Source organism: Ursus maritimus, unplaced genomic scaffold, assembly GCF_017311325.1.
Source record: "Ursus maritimus isolate PB19 unplaced genomic scaffold, ASM1731132v1 scaffold_10, whole genome shotgun sequence".
Taxonomy (NCBI): Eukaryota; Metazoa; Chordata; class Mammalia; order Carnivora; family Ursidae; genus Ursus; species Ursus maritimus.
This window is the reverse complement of record NW_024423344.1, coordinates 69,936,058-69,951,501: the sequence shown is the minus strand read 5'-3', so window position 1 is coordinate 69,951,501 and position 15,444 is coordinate 69,936,058. Positions and strand designations below refer to the sequence as shown.

General features: G+C 38.6%; 1 protein-coding gene across 3 annotated transcripts in view; it reads left to right on the top strand.

Moving 5' to 3' along the window:
* Window positions 1-15,444, top strand: part of FGF14 (fibroblast growth factor 14) — a 591,097-nt gene that overhangs the window by 573,640 nt on the left and 2,013 nt on the right. For all 3 annotated transcript variants that reach the window (XM_040624322.1, XM_008684988.1, XM_040624317.1), the window contains one exon: window positions 13,750-13,948. In XM_040624322.1, coding sequence (XP_040480256.1) covers window positions 13,750-13,948 — 199 coding nt within the window. The remainder of the gene's footprint in view (window positions 1-13,749; window positions 13,949-15,444) is intronic.

The window sequence follows — 15,444 nt, the reverse complement described above, 5'->3', positions numbered from 1 at the left end:
TATTATTAATGAAGAGGCCAGGGTAGGAACAAACCCAGGTCTATTTAGTTTCCAAATCCCTGACCTTAACCCCTATACTATACTTAGAGGGGCTTTGCACTACGATTACTTTCATCTGTACTTTTCTCTCCTGATGATTTCAACGCACCTACGTTCAAATTTATTGTTCTGATTCCGACCCCTTCCTTAACTCTCAACTGATTGAATTGTCATTCTCTGCATGTTTATATTGTCCTTAAAAGTATAGTGACTCAGGGAGCACACTGTCCCCCAGGGGTAGGCTCATGGGGGCTTTGTAACAAGGTGTGGTGGTACTTGTTAATTTGTTTTCAATTTTCCTCCTCAGAGGGCCTACCATTTGCTTGGCCTTTTTAGTTGCAACCGCAAATTGGACTGATTGAGTGAATGGGAGAACTAATCTATGAAACCAGACCTTAAAGCTTACCCAGCTCAATCTGGAGAGATAAATGTGGCAAGGATAGGATCAAGTGTATAGATTAATGAAGGCAGGAGGGATACACCGATGGCATTTCTGTTGTTGCTGTTGTTTACTGTAACACCACATAAAAATGAAAATCGTTTTTAAAAGGGTTAGGTGAGTCCATGAATGGGGATAAATAACAGTTTTAAGGAAACAAATATCTCAGAACCTACTTCTAACCTTTTGCCCTGACATCGGTAACAATAACCGTGTCTGATAGTATTTTGAAAAAGTCACAAATTTAAATTCCTTTGACAATTTTTGGGTCATTCTTACTTATTTAACTAAAATCACTGGGAATAGAATAGTTTTCTACCACAGTAAACTTAGGAGATAAACCTTTTGCAAATGTTTCCACCCTCATCCCAGAAATCTATGACGGCCATCTTCCTCTTATGTTTTAGTGGTGATCTGAGAACCATTTTGTTTATTGACTGAGACTTTTTTAAAAGAAATAAACTGTAAGAAATTTAAGGAACTGTCCCCTGCAAATTCCAGTCCTTTCTCTTCCAATTCCACTTGCTCTGCAGCTAATAATAGTTCCTCAATGTGATTTGTCTTTGTTCGATGAATGCATTAAGTTTTGTACAGTAATCTGAAATTGAAAATACGCACACAGGCTACTTGAGAAAAAAATTAAAAACAAAACATTGTGGAAAATTACCCAATAGATATTAGAAATAATAGTCTATAAAAGGACAGAAAGCACCACGTAAACTTATGTTATACACGTAAACTTAATTTTGCCCAAGAATACAAAACCGGTATGTCTGACCTTTCAGAAACAGCAAGGAACACACACCAAATGTCAGCCAGTTCCGCAAGCAAGAAACCGGCACGTTGTGCTTGACACTCCTTCTCCCTCCGTTGCCATGTACAATCACAGAGTACTGGCTGTTTGACCTCCTCAAAACTCAAATCTGCCCTTTTCTCTCCATCTTCGCTGGTGATGGCCTTTCCTGGCACTGCAGCAGACAAATCAGCATTCTTGTATCCAAAGCGACTCTGTTCTTTTCCATTCTTCACACTTCGGGCCAGAGTGGTCTTTCCAAATGCCAAACTGACTGTGGCATGCTCTTGCATAAAAACTTTTAATATCTTCCCATTGTCTGGGGAGAAAGACCAAAACCTGATCATGACTGTCTGGTTTGGCTCATACCTAGCCCTCAGATCTTAACTTTCCCTGCTGTTTCCTTCACACTCTGCATTCCAATTTCACCGTTTTCAGTTTATCCTTCAAATGTTCTGTCTCTGCTTCTGCCCCAGGGCTTTGCACATGATACTGCCCCTTCCGGGAATATTCTTCACCTTGCTCTAAACCTAGTTAACTCATAATGATGTTTCAGATTTCAGCTCAGAGTGTAATATTTTTTTCTTACTAGCCCAGGCAAGGTCAGATTTCTTTGTTAGATGTTCTCAGAGAAACTGTTCCTCTTCTTGTAAGAACTTGTCTTATTTGATGATGACAATCATTCGTGTAAATATCTGTCTCTTCCACTAGACTGTATCCTCCATGAGAGGACAGACTATATCAATTTTTGCTCATTGTTATGTCTCAAGATCAAGAACAGCGATTGGTGAATACTAGAAACTAAATTTACGTTGGATAAATGAATGCATGACTTTTAGATATCATTAAGTATAGAATAATGGAAACTTGTTTCCATGTGTTCACAATACTCAGATTTTCAAATGTTTTAGCTCATACCTGCAACAGGAAATTTAGTATTTAAAATGGTAGGGTTTTTTTGTTTGTTGTTTGTTTTTTTTTTTAGCAGATGTAATTCTCCCCATTTCATAGTATCATACTCTCAACGAACACCCTGGAAAATAAGAGAGTGTAATTTACTACTGCCTGTAACATTTCATGGTATTACATGAAATTACAGTGTTAATTTAGAAAGAAGTAAATCCATAGCAGGCCAGCTTTGGTGGCCTCCGCTTCATCTAGGTAGAGTAAGCTAGTCATGGGTTGACATTTTCCTCTTCTCGGGTGCTCTGCTTCCCCGGAGGGTGTTGTCTCTCTTCTTGCTTTCCTGGCTTCTCTCTTCAGTGTTTGATGTTTGTCTTTACGTGTTAACCTTTGGAATCATCAAACAAGTTGTTAACCAGAGTCTGGGAAATCATGTCCAATGCGTTACTAGCTAATAAAGCAAAATCAGGAGAAAGTAATCCTCAGGTTTTCATCTTAGCACCATGTGGGCTTTCTGTGTGCTCCATGCATTCAGTGTTGATGATTCTCATCAGCTCCTGACTTCTGTCTTAGTCCAGTCCAGTAAGATGATTTTTTGGATACTCTGGGGGAAAAAATTAAGCCCCTTCAATTTGCTCCATTTTTTAACATTGTTGTTATTAACAAATATTTGCTAAGGAGCAACGTGATGCACATAAAATATTACATGGATAGAAATAAAAACATCTCATCCATTGCTGAGGGGGACTTGTGCCCTCTGAGACTCAAAATCACCATCTGTGACGTGAGATCATGCTTTTCTTCTTCTTCAAGCATTTTTAACAGCATTATTGAGTCAAACAAAATATGTGTGAATGGTCTTTGGAAATCATAAAGCTCAATACACATTAATGTTATTCAGTAAATATGGTATTTTAGGAGTATGGTAGAACCTGCTGATGGTTCCTTTATTTTTCTATGGAAACTTGCATTTTAAAGGTTGGATAAACTGAAACTCTTGATTGTTTGGTTTGCTTTGCTTTTTATTTATACAAGTAAGTGGTTCTGACTAGGTAGGTTTTATTAGGAAACATCCACAACACACTTAATATCAAAAAAGTTCAATAGAAAGGCCTAATTTAAGAGTTTAAATGGGGTTTAAAGAAAGGGGAGTAGAAAAAGCTTGCAGACACATGTGGAAATTAGCCTAAAGAGAGAAGTTTGTAGAATCATAGAAATAGTATTAAAATACAGTTCAAGGAGTTAAGTACAAGAAAAAACTTATGAAAACAAGGACATATTTACTCATAGAATTCAGCAGAGTAACAGTCACAGCTAAATATTTGACATTTTATAGTCAGTTACTCAAGACAATAGGCTGAGAAGTACAAGAAGTTGAAAGAACACGATGAGAAAGGAAGATAGAGCAACCAGGTGGGGTTTGATAGGACATGACAAGATACCAAATACCTCTATTCTGAAACATTAACTTAAAAATTAATTTTTTGTACAGAAAATGCTGCTTGTTTCGGCTAACAAAAATTCTCGTGCAAGAATTGAAAATGTTTGCTACCCTCAGTGATAATATCTTTGCCTAGCTGGATGTAAAAGAGCTGAGTATCGTCCTCAGCCTTTGTCCCATTCGGGAGTGTCTTTGTTGTATCCCCTCCCGACCTGCACCCTCACCACCGCCAGTGGTGCCCTAACTCTGGGAACACAGCTTTTGTCGTCTTTTCCCCCAGTTATCTTGGAAGCCCTTACTTGGGCAATCTTATTTCTTAAGTGCCAGCTCCCTGTGTTTCTTTATTCTCTTTCAGGTATAGGTGATACCTGACAGGACCAGACCAGGTGCAGGTCCCTTTCCAAACCCAACACTCTGCAGACATTAGGGCAGAGTAATGAAATAAGTTAAGAATAAAAGAAACACTACAGCTGATAATTTTTAAATAATTTATCCAAATGTACTCAATCATCTTTTCCAGTCCTTTCTTGAGGGTCATTCATTGAAGGAAAAAATTTGTTCTGGAACTGTCTTAACTTGCCTTGTGGTCACCCTAATTGTTATCAAGTCACATTCCTTTCTTGGATTTGCTTTTACAACGATATTGGGTTGACCAGTGGCATAACTAGTGGTGACTCGGACAGCCCAGGATGAAGCCCTGCTCTGCATAAACTCTTCCCAAGATGCTTCACTTTAATGCCATAGTTTGCTAAAAGGAATAAAATGAGATCATGCATGTAAAGCATTTATCATTATGAGTGGCTTACGTTGATAAATAAATAAATGTTAATTATTACTCATATGCTCTTTGGTCTTCCTTTAATTAGATTTATAGCCCCATCTAACCCAGTCTATAATACAGCAGTGTTCCCCAGACATCTGTGGTAAAGAACAATTGTTTTCTTTTTATTTTCAATCTTTTGCAGAGATACCTCCATAAAATATAAGAACATTAAGTTACTAGAAAAGTATTTTTAAAAATACAAAATTAAATCTCAGCATTTTTATTTTTACATTCAACAGATATAAAAAAATACTCTTAAATTGCTACCGAAGTTTATCAATGTTTTTGCTCAGTTTCTATACTTGTTCATTGCAGACAGGGAATAAACAATTTGTAGCTGGGCACAGGTCCCTGAACCATACTTTACCTAGAATTACGATGGAGACTGTAATATCTTCTATTATTTACTTTTCCAATGAGATAACCCAATTTCTGAAATGTTCTAAAGCATTCACTGACATTGTCATGGTTAGTTTATATATAAAGTTGGTTTCATTCGATATTTCTGCTGTAACAAAATTACGAATCACTAACTGCATCTGTAAAATCCTTAAAATGGAAGGTGAGGCGGTACCGATAATCTAACTTTGAGACGTCACTAAGCTCTGCTTTGATGAAGCGTCTGAGTGTCTGTCAGACCAAGACACTTGCATGTATCCCTGCGTGCTTGTGTTATCTATTGACGTCATTCACTCAGATCTTCCAGAACATTTTTTAAAACTAGTAGCAACACTTTTTCTGGATTCGATTACGTACATTCAGTCTGATTCCTTTCACATAAAGCTCTGTCAGTTTCATGTTTCTCTTTTAGGGAGAGTTCAGTATAGTTAGCATATGACCCCGCATATGTTGGAGAAGTACACCATTGGGACGCTGATGTGTGACAAAACAGCAGGACACATTTGTTCTGAGAGCTCAGATTTACTCACACCACCACCCACTACGACACTCTCATCCCATTCCAACCCTGCCCGTGGGAATTGATGACAGCCATGGATTGTGTTTTTCTACGGAGATGGTTGACAACAGATGGTAGCCAACCCAATTTCTGTTTTGTTCAATATTTCTTTAATTGATCAATGGGGGAAAAAGTTGTGCACAGCCTGGGTGAAGGGGAAAAGAGATTCATTTTGAGTACTCACGTTTTCTTGTTTCTTTTTTTTTTTTTTACACTCTCTTGAGGATTTAATTTTTCCTCTCCTTACCAGTTATATAGAGAGATGTGTCACCTTTGCCACAATGATAGTGAACGCCATTCATTACTATTTTCCATCTGTACTTTCTTCCTCATGTAGGAATAGATATAAAGATCAGCTGATAAGATACAGATTTTCTCTGTTTTAGTTGAAGGAGTAATTCAGTTGAATTAGCAATTATCTATATCAGGTATCAATTGCCTTTCTGTAACCATGTACCAACCAACCACGAGAGGTGATGCGGCATGTAACAGTTAAGAGTGTCTAGCTTGGGCACGTGGGGTCGGGTGCAGCTTGGCTAAGCAGCTCTGTAGATCTCGGGCAGGACTTGAGCTTGTGTCTGGAAAGAGGCTAGCTTAGATTGGAGCAGTTGCCTCTACTTCCCCTATGTCTGTCCTCCAGCAGGCCCACCCAGGCATGCTGTCGTGACTGTGCGGCAGGGGGGAAGGGCAAGTCCAGGGGCACAAGTGTTTGTCAACCTCTGCTTTCCTCACCTTGGCTCCTAGTGGGAGGACGTGTCAAATTACATGCTAAAGGGCATAGATCCAAGGGAGGGTGAAGAATACGGGCCATTTTTGCAACTGCTTGCATGTCTAAAAAAGTAAATATTTTCAGCTGGACAGTATGATAAATGAGTAGGAATAGTTAGATATATTTATCTTGATGAAAAGAAATGTATTTGGGCAGGCTGCTTAACTCTCCGTGGTCAGTTACTTCATTTCTAAAATGAAGATAATAATAGCACCAGTCCCATAGAATTATAGTGAGGATTAAAGTCAGTGATTATGTAAAGTGTATAGCACAGCACCTGGTGCAGAGTATACGTGATTTAAGTATTAGCCAAAGTTATTAACATTACTATTATTACCATCATTGTTATGTTGAAGATTTTACTGTTGTGTGCTGACGGATATGTGAGAATGGTGTATGGTTGTATCAATACTTTCTTAAGCGTATTTATTTTGTAAGTTTTTTGCTAATATTTATAGCGTTGATACCATGTGTTCATGTTACAAGCATTATTATTTTTGGAATTTATCCATGTCTATATTCTAGAGAAAACAGATTTAACATTATAGAACCAGTTTGCACATATTTTTATTTATGACCATAAAATTTCTCACTTAAAGATGTGCTGTAAATACTTCATATGTTTGTTTCCATTTTCTTGCTTTAATAAATTTTATATTAATGTTAAGAAATGTAGCAAGCTTATGATTAATACCAGTTTAATTGATATTTTCTAAAATTTTGTGATCATTTATCAATTTATTAATGGTAGTAGGAACATATTGCAATGCTTCCCAAACTCTAATATGCATACAGATCACCAGGAGTCTTGTTAAAATGCAAATTCTGATTTAGTAGGTCTGTCTGCAATGGGGCCCCAGATTCTGCATCTCTAACAAATTCCCATGTGAAGGAGTTGCTATTTAGTCCCTGAATAGCAAGGAGATACTTATATTCTCCTTATGTAAGTTAAAGATTTTTATATATGTAGTTATAATATATATGAAAAAATATAAAAGTACATAATCATAAAAATTAGTAAAATAATTAAATTATTTAATATTTAATCATTTCAATAAACAATGTTCTTGCCACAATTCTAAGTAAGTATGTCAGTAAGTCATAAAAAGAAAATATTTATTCAATATAATAAATTAAAAATATATTTAATAAATATAACAATTAATATGTCTAAAAATAAATCTATTTATTTATAATATCTCTAAATGTCAAATAGTATCTTTCCTGGCCAAAGAAAGAAAGAAAGAAAATATCTTCATTTACAACTTTTTTTCTCTAGGAACTACTTAAGTAACAGCTTCTGGACCTATAAATGTATAAACTGAAGACTTCTTTGTTGGTGAGAATATACTTCAAGCCACTGGGTCCTGTAATCAAATCAAAGCAAAGCTGTCTCTTAAACACAAATAAAATTATGCTTTAGTTTGAAGTACATGCAAACAATTGGCTAATTTTTTTCTTCCTGTGGGCATTCATCATAGTCTAATATTATGAATATTTCACTATGTAGAATTTCAGATAAATAGGTTAGTCAACTCAATTGTCTGCCTTTGAGTGTTAACTACAAATTCTGTTTTGTCCCCAAATTCACGACTATAAATTCTTCTAAAAGGTCAGAACATTCTTCCTTTATACGTAATCTTAAGGGTGCCCCACATTTCTTTTTCAAGAGCTGGCCAGCGTCAGAGCAGTATCATTAAAGCATATCATTGATTTTGAAACTATAGAAGGTGAAGGAGAATGGATGGGATAATTCTCTGGTGATCTCAGGATAATTCGAGTAGAAAAGGAAGAAAAAAACTGAGAATTTGGGTTAAATGGATCCTTAGAATTCCTGTATGTAGGAATGTCTATTGTCTTGAAACCTAGAAGGAATAATTAAATCACTACTTACCTGACAATAATAACTTAGGTGAATATTCAAGTTGCACTTTGCGGTTCTATGTATAACTTATAAATATAACTATCAATATAATTACAATTTACAACTCAATGTATAGTTTACAAATCATTTGCACCTCTATTATCTTATTTGAGATTTGCAAGAAACCTTCATGATTTGTGACTGTTCTTCGAGGAAGAACTTGGAATCTGAGGCTCCTTCCTTCTCTCAGCCTAAGCCTGGGGAGAAATACTCCAAAGTTCAGGGTCAGAGTCATTACTGAGATGTTGATGGGAGGGGACTGAGCTTTTAGATGACTCTGAAATACAGAGGTTAGTAGAATATCAACAGCAATTATTTATTGAGCATTTATTATGTGCTACATGCTAGTATATATCAAATATTTCTCTATCCTCTCCTTTGAATCTATTTTAGATTTCCTTTCTATTCTAATAAATATTGTAAATTTATCTGAAATGCCTATTTTTATATTTTCCTTTGGAAACAATGGAGGTGGTGGTGGTGGTGCTGTTGGTAGGCAAACCTGGAGATAGTAACCAAAATGTCAATTTTCATTTAGTCCTTGATGATACCGGGACTAAAGGAATTTGCTGGCTACTACTTGTGTATCCTTACCAGAAACGCCAGCTCATAACACACTGTATGGGCTTTTCCAGGGATGAAACTCATGAGAATTCTCATTCAAATGGTTTGCATTTGTGATGAGGTGGTGGGATATCGGTGAGATGAGGTGGGGTGGGGTGGAGTCTGGAGCCAACAACCAAGAAAGCATTCTTGAGACATCTTTGGTGCAAAATGGTGGTTTATTAAAGCACAGGGACAGGACCTGTGGGCAGAAAGAGCTGCACCGGGGTCATGAAGAGTGGCCCATTATATACCCTCAAGTTGGGAGAGGGTTAGGAATAGTGTAAGTCTCTAAGAATTTTGGAAGCAAGGTTTCCAGACCTTGAGGGGATAGCTGTTGTTGGGAAAAGATCATTTATTACCGTCTAATAAAACCTTGGTCATGAGATCTTCAGATGTATATAGGTGGGCCATGTGCTTGGGGGATGATTGCCAACACGTATCTTGGGGGGATTTAGAGAGAAAGGAAGCTTTTATTCGTTAAAGTAGACTTACAGGATCCTGGTTGGGGAGAGGGGGTCAGGCTAGGACTGCCTTTTGCCCTTAGCAAAGTATTAACATTGAGGCAATTGAGTCCCTAGAGGAATGTCACTCTGCCTGTTCCAAGGACTTGCCAATGGGCTGTAGGTAGTAAGGTAATTTCATAATTTTTCTTCTGCCTTTGTTTCTCACATCATTGTATACATGAAAAGTAAGTGCAATCCAAATTCAGTTTGGGAATACTTAGCTCTTCAGTGATTTGAAATTAGGTGAACAGCCCCTCCCCATTTATCTAGGTTGGGGAGTCTTCAAAATGTACCTTAGATCAGAGTGGGCAAAAAGTTTTGGCCAGTCACCATACAGCAAACATCGTAGACTTCGCAGGCCACATACAATCTCTGTCTCAGCAATTCCCTGAACTTCGGAGTGCGCGCTGTACGAAGAGGTAAGCAGCTGTCTCAGGCCCTTGCTCTGCAGTTTGCTGCACCACTGGCTTAGATCTTCAAGGGCACCTTTAGGTCTTAGGTTATGATTATCCTGAGTTAGCTGGGTTTATAGCCATTCGCTAGTCATGGGTTATGGAAAATTGGCCTTCCCTTCCCTCCACCCTCTTTCATCCTGACCCACAAGTCTTGCTTTGTATATGCAAATGGCCCATCAGGGTATTTTCCTGAAACAAAGGCATTTCCCTCAGAAGAGGAATTCTGCCCCTACTGTTAAGATAATAAGTACGCAGGACAGATGGTGCTTTCAATCCAGAACAACCACAACATAAAAGGAGATATGAAATTTTTGTCTAATTGTTCTGTTTTTCTATTCTATGAGTGGATGATTTCATCTGGCAGTGGTACAAATTAATATCTAAGCTTCTGCTGGAGCTCAACTGTTGTTGATTTTGTTGTGGTATCGGGGGTTCTAAATACAGGCAGGCAAGACAAGGAAAAGACGTATCAAACTCCATATCTATTTCGTCTTGGCAGTTTCTGAGAGTTTATATTTAAGCTTAAATTTAAATAAGCATTCTCATATTATCACTGCCCGTTTTAGAGCATTTCATTGGCACTCTCATCGTATTACTCAAATGTATCAAAACCATAGGGTTGGTTAGAGCTGCGTTACAAAGCCACCTGGGGTTCCTTCTTTCTTTAGTACTTTGGCTTCTTTATGTTGGAGATCTCACACTGCAGGCTCATGGGCCCCATCTCTGACCCTTGGTCTTCACACCATCGAAAAACAAAAGCAAGAACTGAGATACAGTTGCCACCGTTAAAAGGAAATTTTATCGAGAAACCCGATTTTCTTCTTTCCTTTGGAAAACCAGACTTAACTAAAGATCTAATGTTTTTCTTTTCTACCATTCTATCTCTTCGACACTGAGCCCGAGTAGGGGCGCATTCAGCCTCATACTGGTGCCTTGACCATAGCAGCCCGCTTCCCTTTTGTGTCCACATGGTCAGTAAATGCATGGAGTTTGTGACCCCTGCTGGGCACATGTCCCCTAGGGATCTCATCAGCGACAGTGTCCACCCGTGGGACTTTTCACTCCATCTGTCCCCTGAAGCATACTGTGGGACTCAAACACAAAACTGCAACTGGGTTAACTGGTTATTATCGAGAGCATGTATGTTTATGTGTTATGTTTTGTTCATTTGCTCAATGCCACTTTTTCCTTGCAAGGAAATACCTTTTAGAAGTTAGTCCAGAGAAAAAGAAAAGATTTTCTCTCTTCAAGAATTTTTAGGACATAGAGATTTCTGTTTCAGTCTGGGCTACCCAGAGGTTCAGAACTCAGTTTAACAATGTGTCATAATTCCGGTGATATTTCCCCCCTTACTTTTTGTGTCCTTGATAATTATATTAATACTAGTTACTAAAATGAACACACATATACGCATGTTGTACAGTTTTCCAGTCCATTTTGCAGAGATCTGGCTTCAGCACGTCAGTGTGTGTTACTAATGTCTCAGAACCAGCCTCCTCGTTGACAACAGATTTGTGTCGGTAAAAGACTCATCGGGCTATGTCATGATTCCCTCACTTATTCAAGAGGGGATGTCTGCATATCTACCTCTTGCTCCTAAGAAGTCTGTGTAATTATCAGAGTGTCCAAGACCCTATCACCTTTCTCTGATCTACCTTCCTATCCATAAATCTGTGAAGTCACTGGCCCAGGTCCCAGAAGGAGGATGGGGAATGACTTCCTCAGAGTCCCCAGAGGCAAACATTTCATCTAAAAAGATGTAGTGTCAGATGTCCTGAAGGTATACTCTGAGAACAAATGACTTCTTCCCCATCTACCTCTTCATTCTCTTTCATACGCAACTTAGAGAAAAGACCATGCTAGCTCATTTGCGGATGGTAATGCCCTCATCCCACATCAAGGCAGTGGGGACCAGAGGGGAGTTAAGGGTTGACTGCTCTGTGGAACTGCTTTTCCAGAGCTGAAAGCCCTGGTGTCTCTAGGTAAAGGTCAGTCAACGGTGTGGCCTAACGGGTCAGCTTTTCTCCAGTCCACTCCCAGCTGGTTTCGAGATGAGCTTTAACTGGTCTCAAATAATATACTCGGATGCCTTGGCCTGTCTTGATAGAAGACAAGTGACATGCTGAAGTTTAATTTGTCATGGAAGCTGCACAGTCAAACAATATGTTGTATTTATTAGTCTTTTGAGGACAAGCCAGATTTACAGAATTCCACTTTATTTCCCTCACCACAGTGTGTGAACACGCACCCTTTTGTCAGTCTTCCCTCCGTGCCATGGCCTGATTAGCTCACTGAGACGGTCGTTCATTAGCAAGAGAGGGAACAGGGTGATATTTGGAAAAATAGGATTTAGTGGAGAGCCAGAACATTTATTTAGATGGGATCTCAGTCAAACCTGAGCTAGTGTCATCTAGAAGAAATGAAGGCCTACATAAATTCCTTTGGGGGTGTCTAATCCCATCTTTTGGCTACTTCTAATTTCATTGAATTAATCACTGGATCTGTTATCTTTGTCATGAGAAGCATCTGCCATTAACAAAACCTGTTCCCCTTGGAAAACTATTAGCTCTCAGTGAATTACAGTAATGGGGCACTCTGAATAAATTGTATCCTGCAAGAGACACCATTTGATAATTCGCACTCTCATGGGAAATATGGAAAGAACCTTTCTACAGGCAATAATGTCACATTCCTTATTATGGTTAGCTTAACTTTAACTCTTGACAAGTTTTATTTCTAGTCCCTAAAGGATGTGTTTTTCAGAACGTGTACAGAAAATTACATTTTAAAAGAAAAGAAAAACAGATTATTTTCTGCAGTCATAAAAATCTATTAAGGTGAAATTTTTTTTCAAGTACAGTGATATTTTTTTAAAAGATCAGTGGCAGGAAAGCTCTGTTTTTGCATCTGTATTTCATATGTACAAAATAGCACACTGTCGAACTATTTAAAGTAGCTGCAAAGACAAGTTAAGTGGCTTCCATGTCTATAATGAGGAAGGTTGAATTTTTAAATCGTTATTATTTTTAAAAAGATTTTATTTATGTATTTGTCAGAGAGAGAGAGCACAGCAGGGGGAGCAGCCGGCAGAGGAGACGGAGGGGGAAGCAGGCTCCCCGCTGAGCAGGGAGCCTGATTGGTGACTCGATCCCAGGGCGCTGGGATCATGACCTGAGCTCAAGGCCCCCGCTTAACTGACTGAGCCACCCGGACATCCCTTAAATTATTTTAATAGGGGTCTGTTAGAAATGCCTTTGACAGTTAAAGTTTAGAAGTGTGTAAAAGTCACCTATGAATATTTATGTCATTAATGATAATCACACGGTAGTAAGCTTAGTGCGGCCCATCAGTGGGGATCGTGGCATTGAGAGTCACGGCGCTTAATTCATGTTACCCTTTCCAGAAACGCCGTGTGGACGGCGGTTAGGGCAGCTTCTGCTGTTTCTCTTCAAGAATTCCAGTGGGGGTCCCGCATGGAATTAGGTCATTACTTCCAGCTCCTGTCACTACGGCCGGCTAACACAACATCCAGACTCCGCTCCGGTGGCTCGCTCTTGTGCCCGCCGATCCTTCTGGTTTGAGTGTGAGGTTTCAGTTTGTGTCTTAGTAGGTAAAACTATCACCCTATCCTCTCAGTGATCCAGGGCACAGCTAGCGACTGTCAGGGTAGCACATGATGATTCCTACGGAAATATTGAACATAGATGAGCAAACACCAGAAGTATAGATTCTATTTTTGTTTAGCCTACAGTGAATATATGATGCTACTCACTGTGCCTTTTCTGGTTATATTCTGGTTGAATTCTATTCTGTTTCACCAAGACCGTTGTGAGTTTGCGCATGTCTCCTAGTTTCTTACGAAAGGACATGCATACTCTTGCCTATGCATATGTTCCCAGGAGTAGCAGATTCTTCTCTATTCATTGTATATTGAAAAAAGTACACAAATAGTCCCTGCAGGACGAGGTGCTGCCGGGTCGTCCCTGCCCCAGGGCTGTCTCCTTCAGCCTGGCCGACAAGTGTCTGGAGAAATACAAAGTTCAGGGAAGCTCCCATTCTTTTCTCTGACTGTCTTTTCTTCCTCTTCTCTCGACAGGAACTTTTTACCCCTGAATGCAAGTTTAAAGAATCTGTTTTTGAAAACTATTACGTAATCTACTCATCTATGCTGTACAGACAACAGGAATCTGGAAGAGCCTGGTTTTTGGGATTGAATAAGGAAGGGCAAGTCATGAAAGGAAACAGAGTAAAGAAAACCAAACCAGCAGCTCATTTTCTACCCAAGCCATTGGAAGGTGAGTGTTATGTGATTACCCCTCCCAGTCTGTGACACATTTATTTTTCCCATTGCTAACTCTACATGGGCCACGAGGAATCCTCACGGAATGCTGGAAATTTTCTGTATCTTGATCTGGGTGGTTGTCACCCAGATGTCTACTTAAGTTATGAATTTAAGATTTGTCCACTTTATTGTATATATAGGTGTGTGTATTTATATATTTTATAGATATATAATGTATACACACATACATACACATATATGCACAAATTGATGGAGCATATAAAAATATATTACATGTATACATATATAATTAAGTTTTGAAAATTATGGAATACAAGTCTGTACCCATTTTTTTTTTAAGATTTTTTATTTATTTATTGGACAGAGAGAGAGACAGCCAGTGAGAGAGGGAACACAAGCAGGGGGAGTGGGAGAGGAAGAACCAGGCTCCTAGCAGAGGAGCCCGATGCGGGGCTCTATCCCAGGACCCTGGGATCAGGCCCTGAGCCGAAGGCAGATGCTTAACGACTGAGCCACCCAGGCGCCCCAAGTCTGTACCCATTTTGATGGTATCCAGCTGAAAGTAATCACACACTTGTGAATTACTATAATTACAGAAAATAAAGTTAATCTCTTCACCTTTCAAGAGCTTGTTAATGTCCCCTATCTCCTTTCCAGCTGTGCCCTTGTTTAGTAAACTGGGCTGTGGCTCCGCCTTCTTTCATAGTCACCTGAGAACAGGGAAGCTTTCACATTCACTTTGACCTGATTCCCAGAGAGCAGGCTATAAAGTGTTGCTAATTAATCAGAAACTTCTGCAACTTTCTCATTAAGGATTCTGCCAGAAGTGCCATTTACCTTATCTACATAATACGAGAACTAGAAAAAAATTAATCTTGAGGCATTTCAAAAGAGGCATTTGTCTATTCAAATACTTTTGTTTACCTTTGGCAGAAAAGCAGATCTACAATAATTAAATAAACACTTTCATCTAACTTAGTTTGATTTTCTTTTTGTTTTTTGTTCCTAGAGGAAAGGTTTAGCCATCAAGAGAAAATGTATATTGGTTTTATAATCCATCTTCTCTATATAGATATAAGATAATTCCAAATATTAAAGGTTAATTATTAATTACTTGTGAATGTATAATTCAGCTTTAAGTTTGCCTGTGTTTGGAAAACCACTCTTGTTAGTTAATACCATCTTTATAATTTCAACAATAATGGCTTACTATCCCCTTAACTAAATTTGCCTATAGAACAAGCCATTGAAACCTAGACAATTAGCCACCAGGGACTATCTTGGAAAGGAAAAATTATGCCAGAGTCTGAAATATGAGTGAACTATTCTCATTACATGATAGATCATCAGACAGAGTAGAAATAAGAAATGAGAGGGTTTTGCTGTCCTTCCAAAGTAACACCTCTGTGATTTGGCCTTACTGTTTTACATGAATTGAGAGCATCAGACTCACCAATATTCAAATGCAAGTGAAATATTTGAAAACTA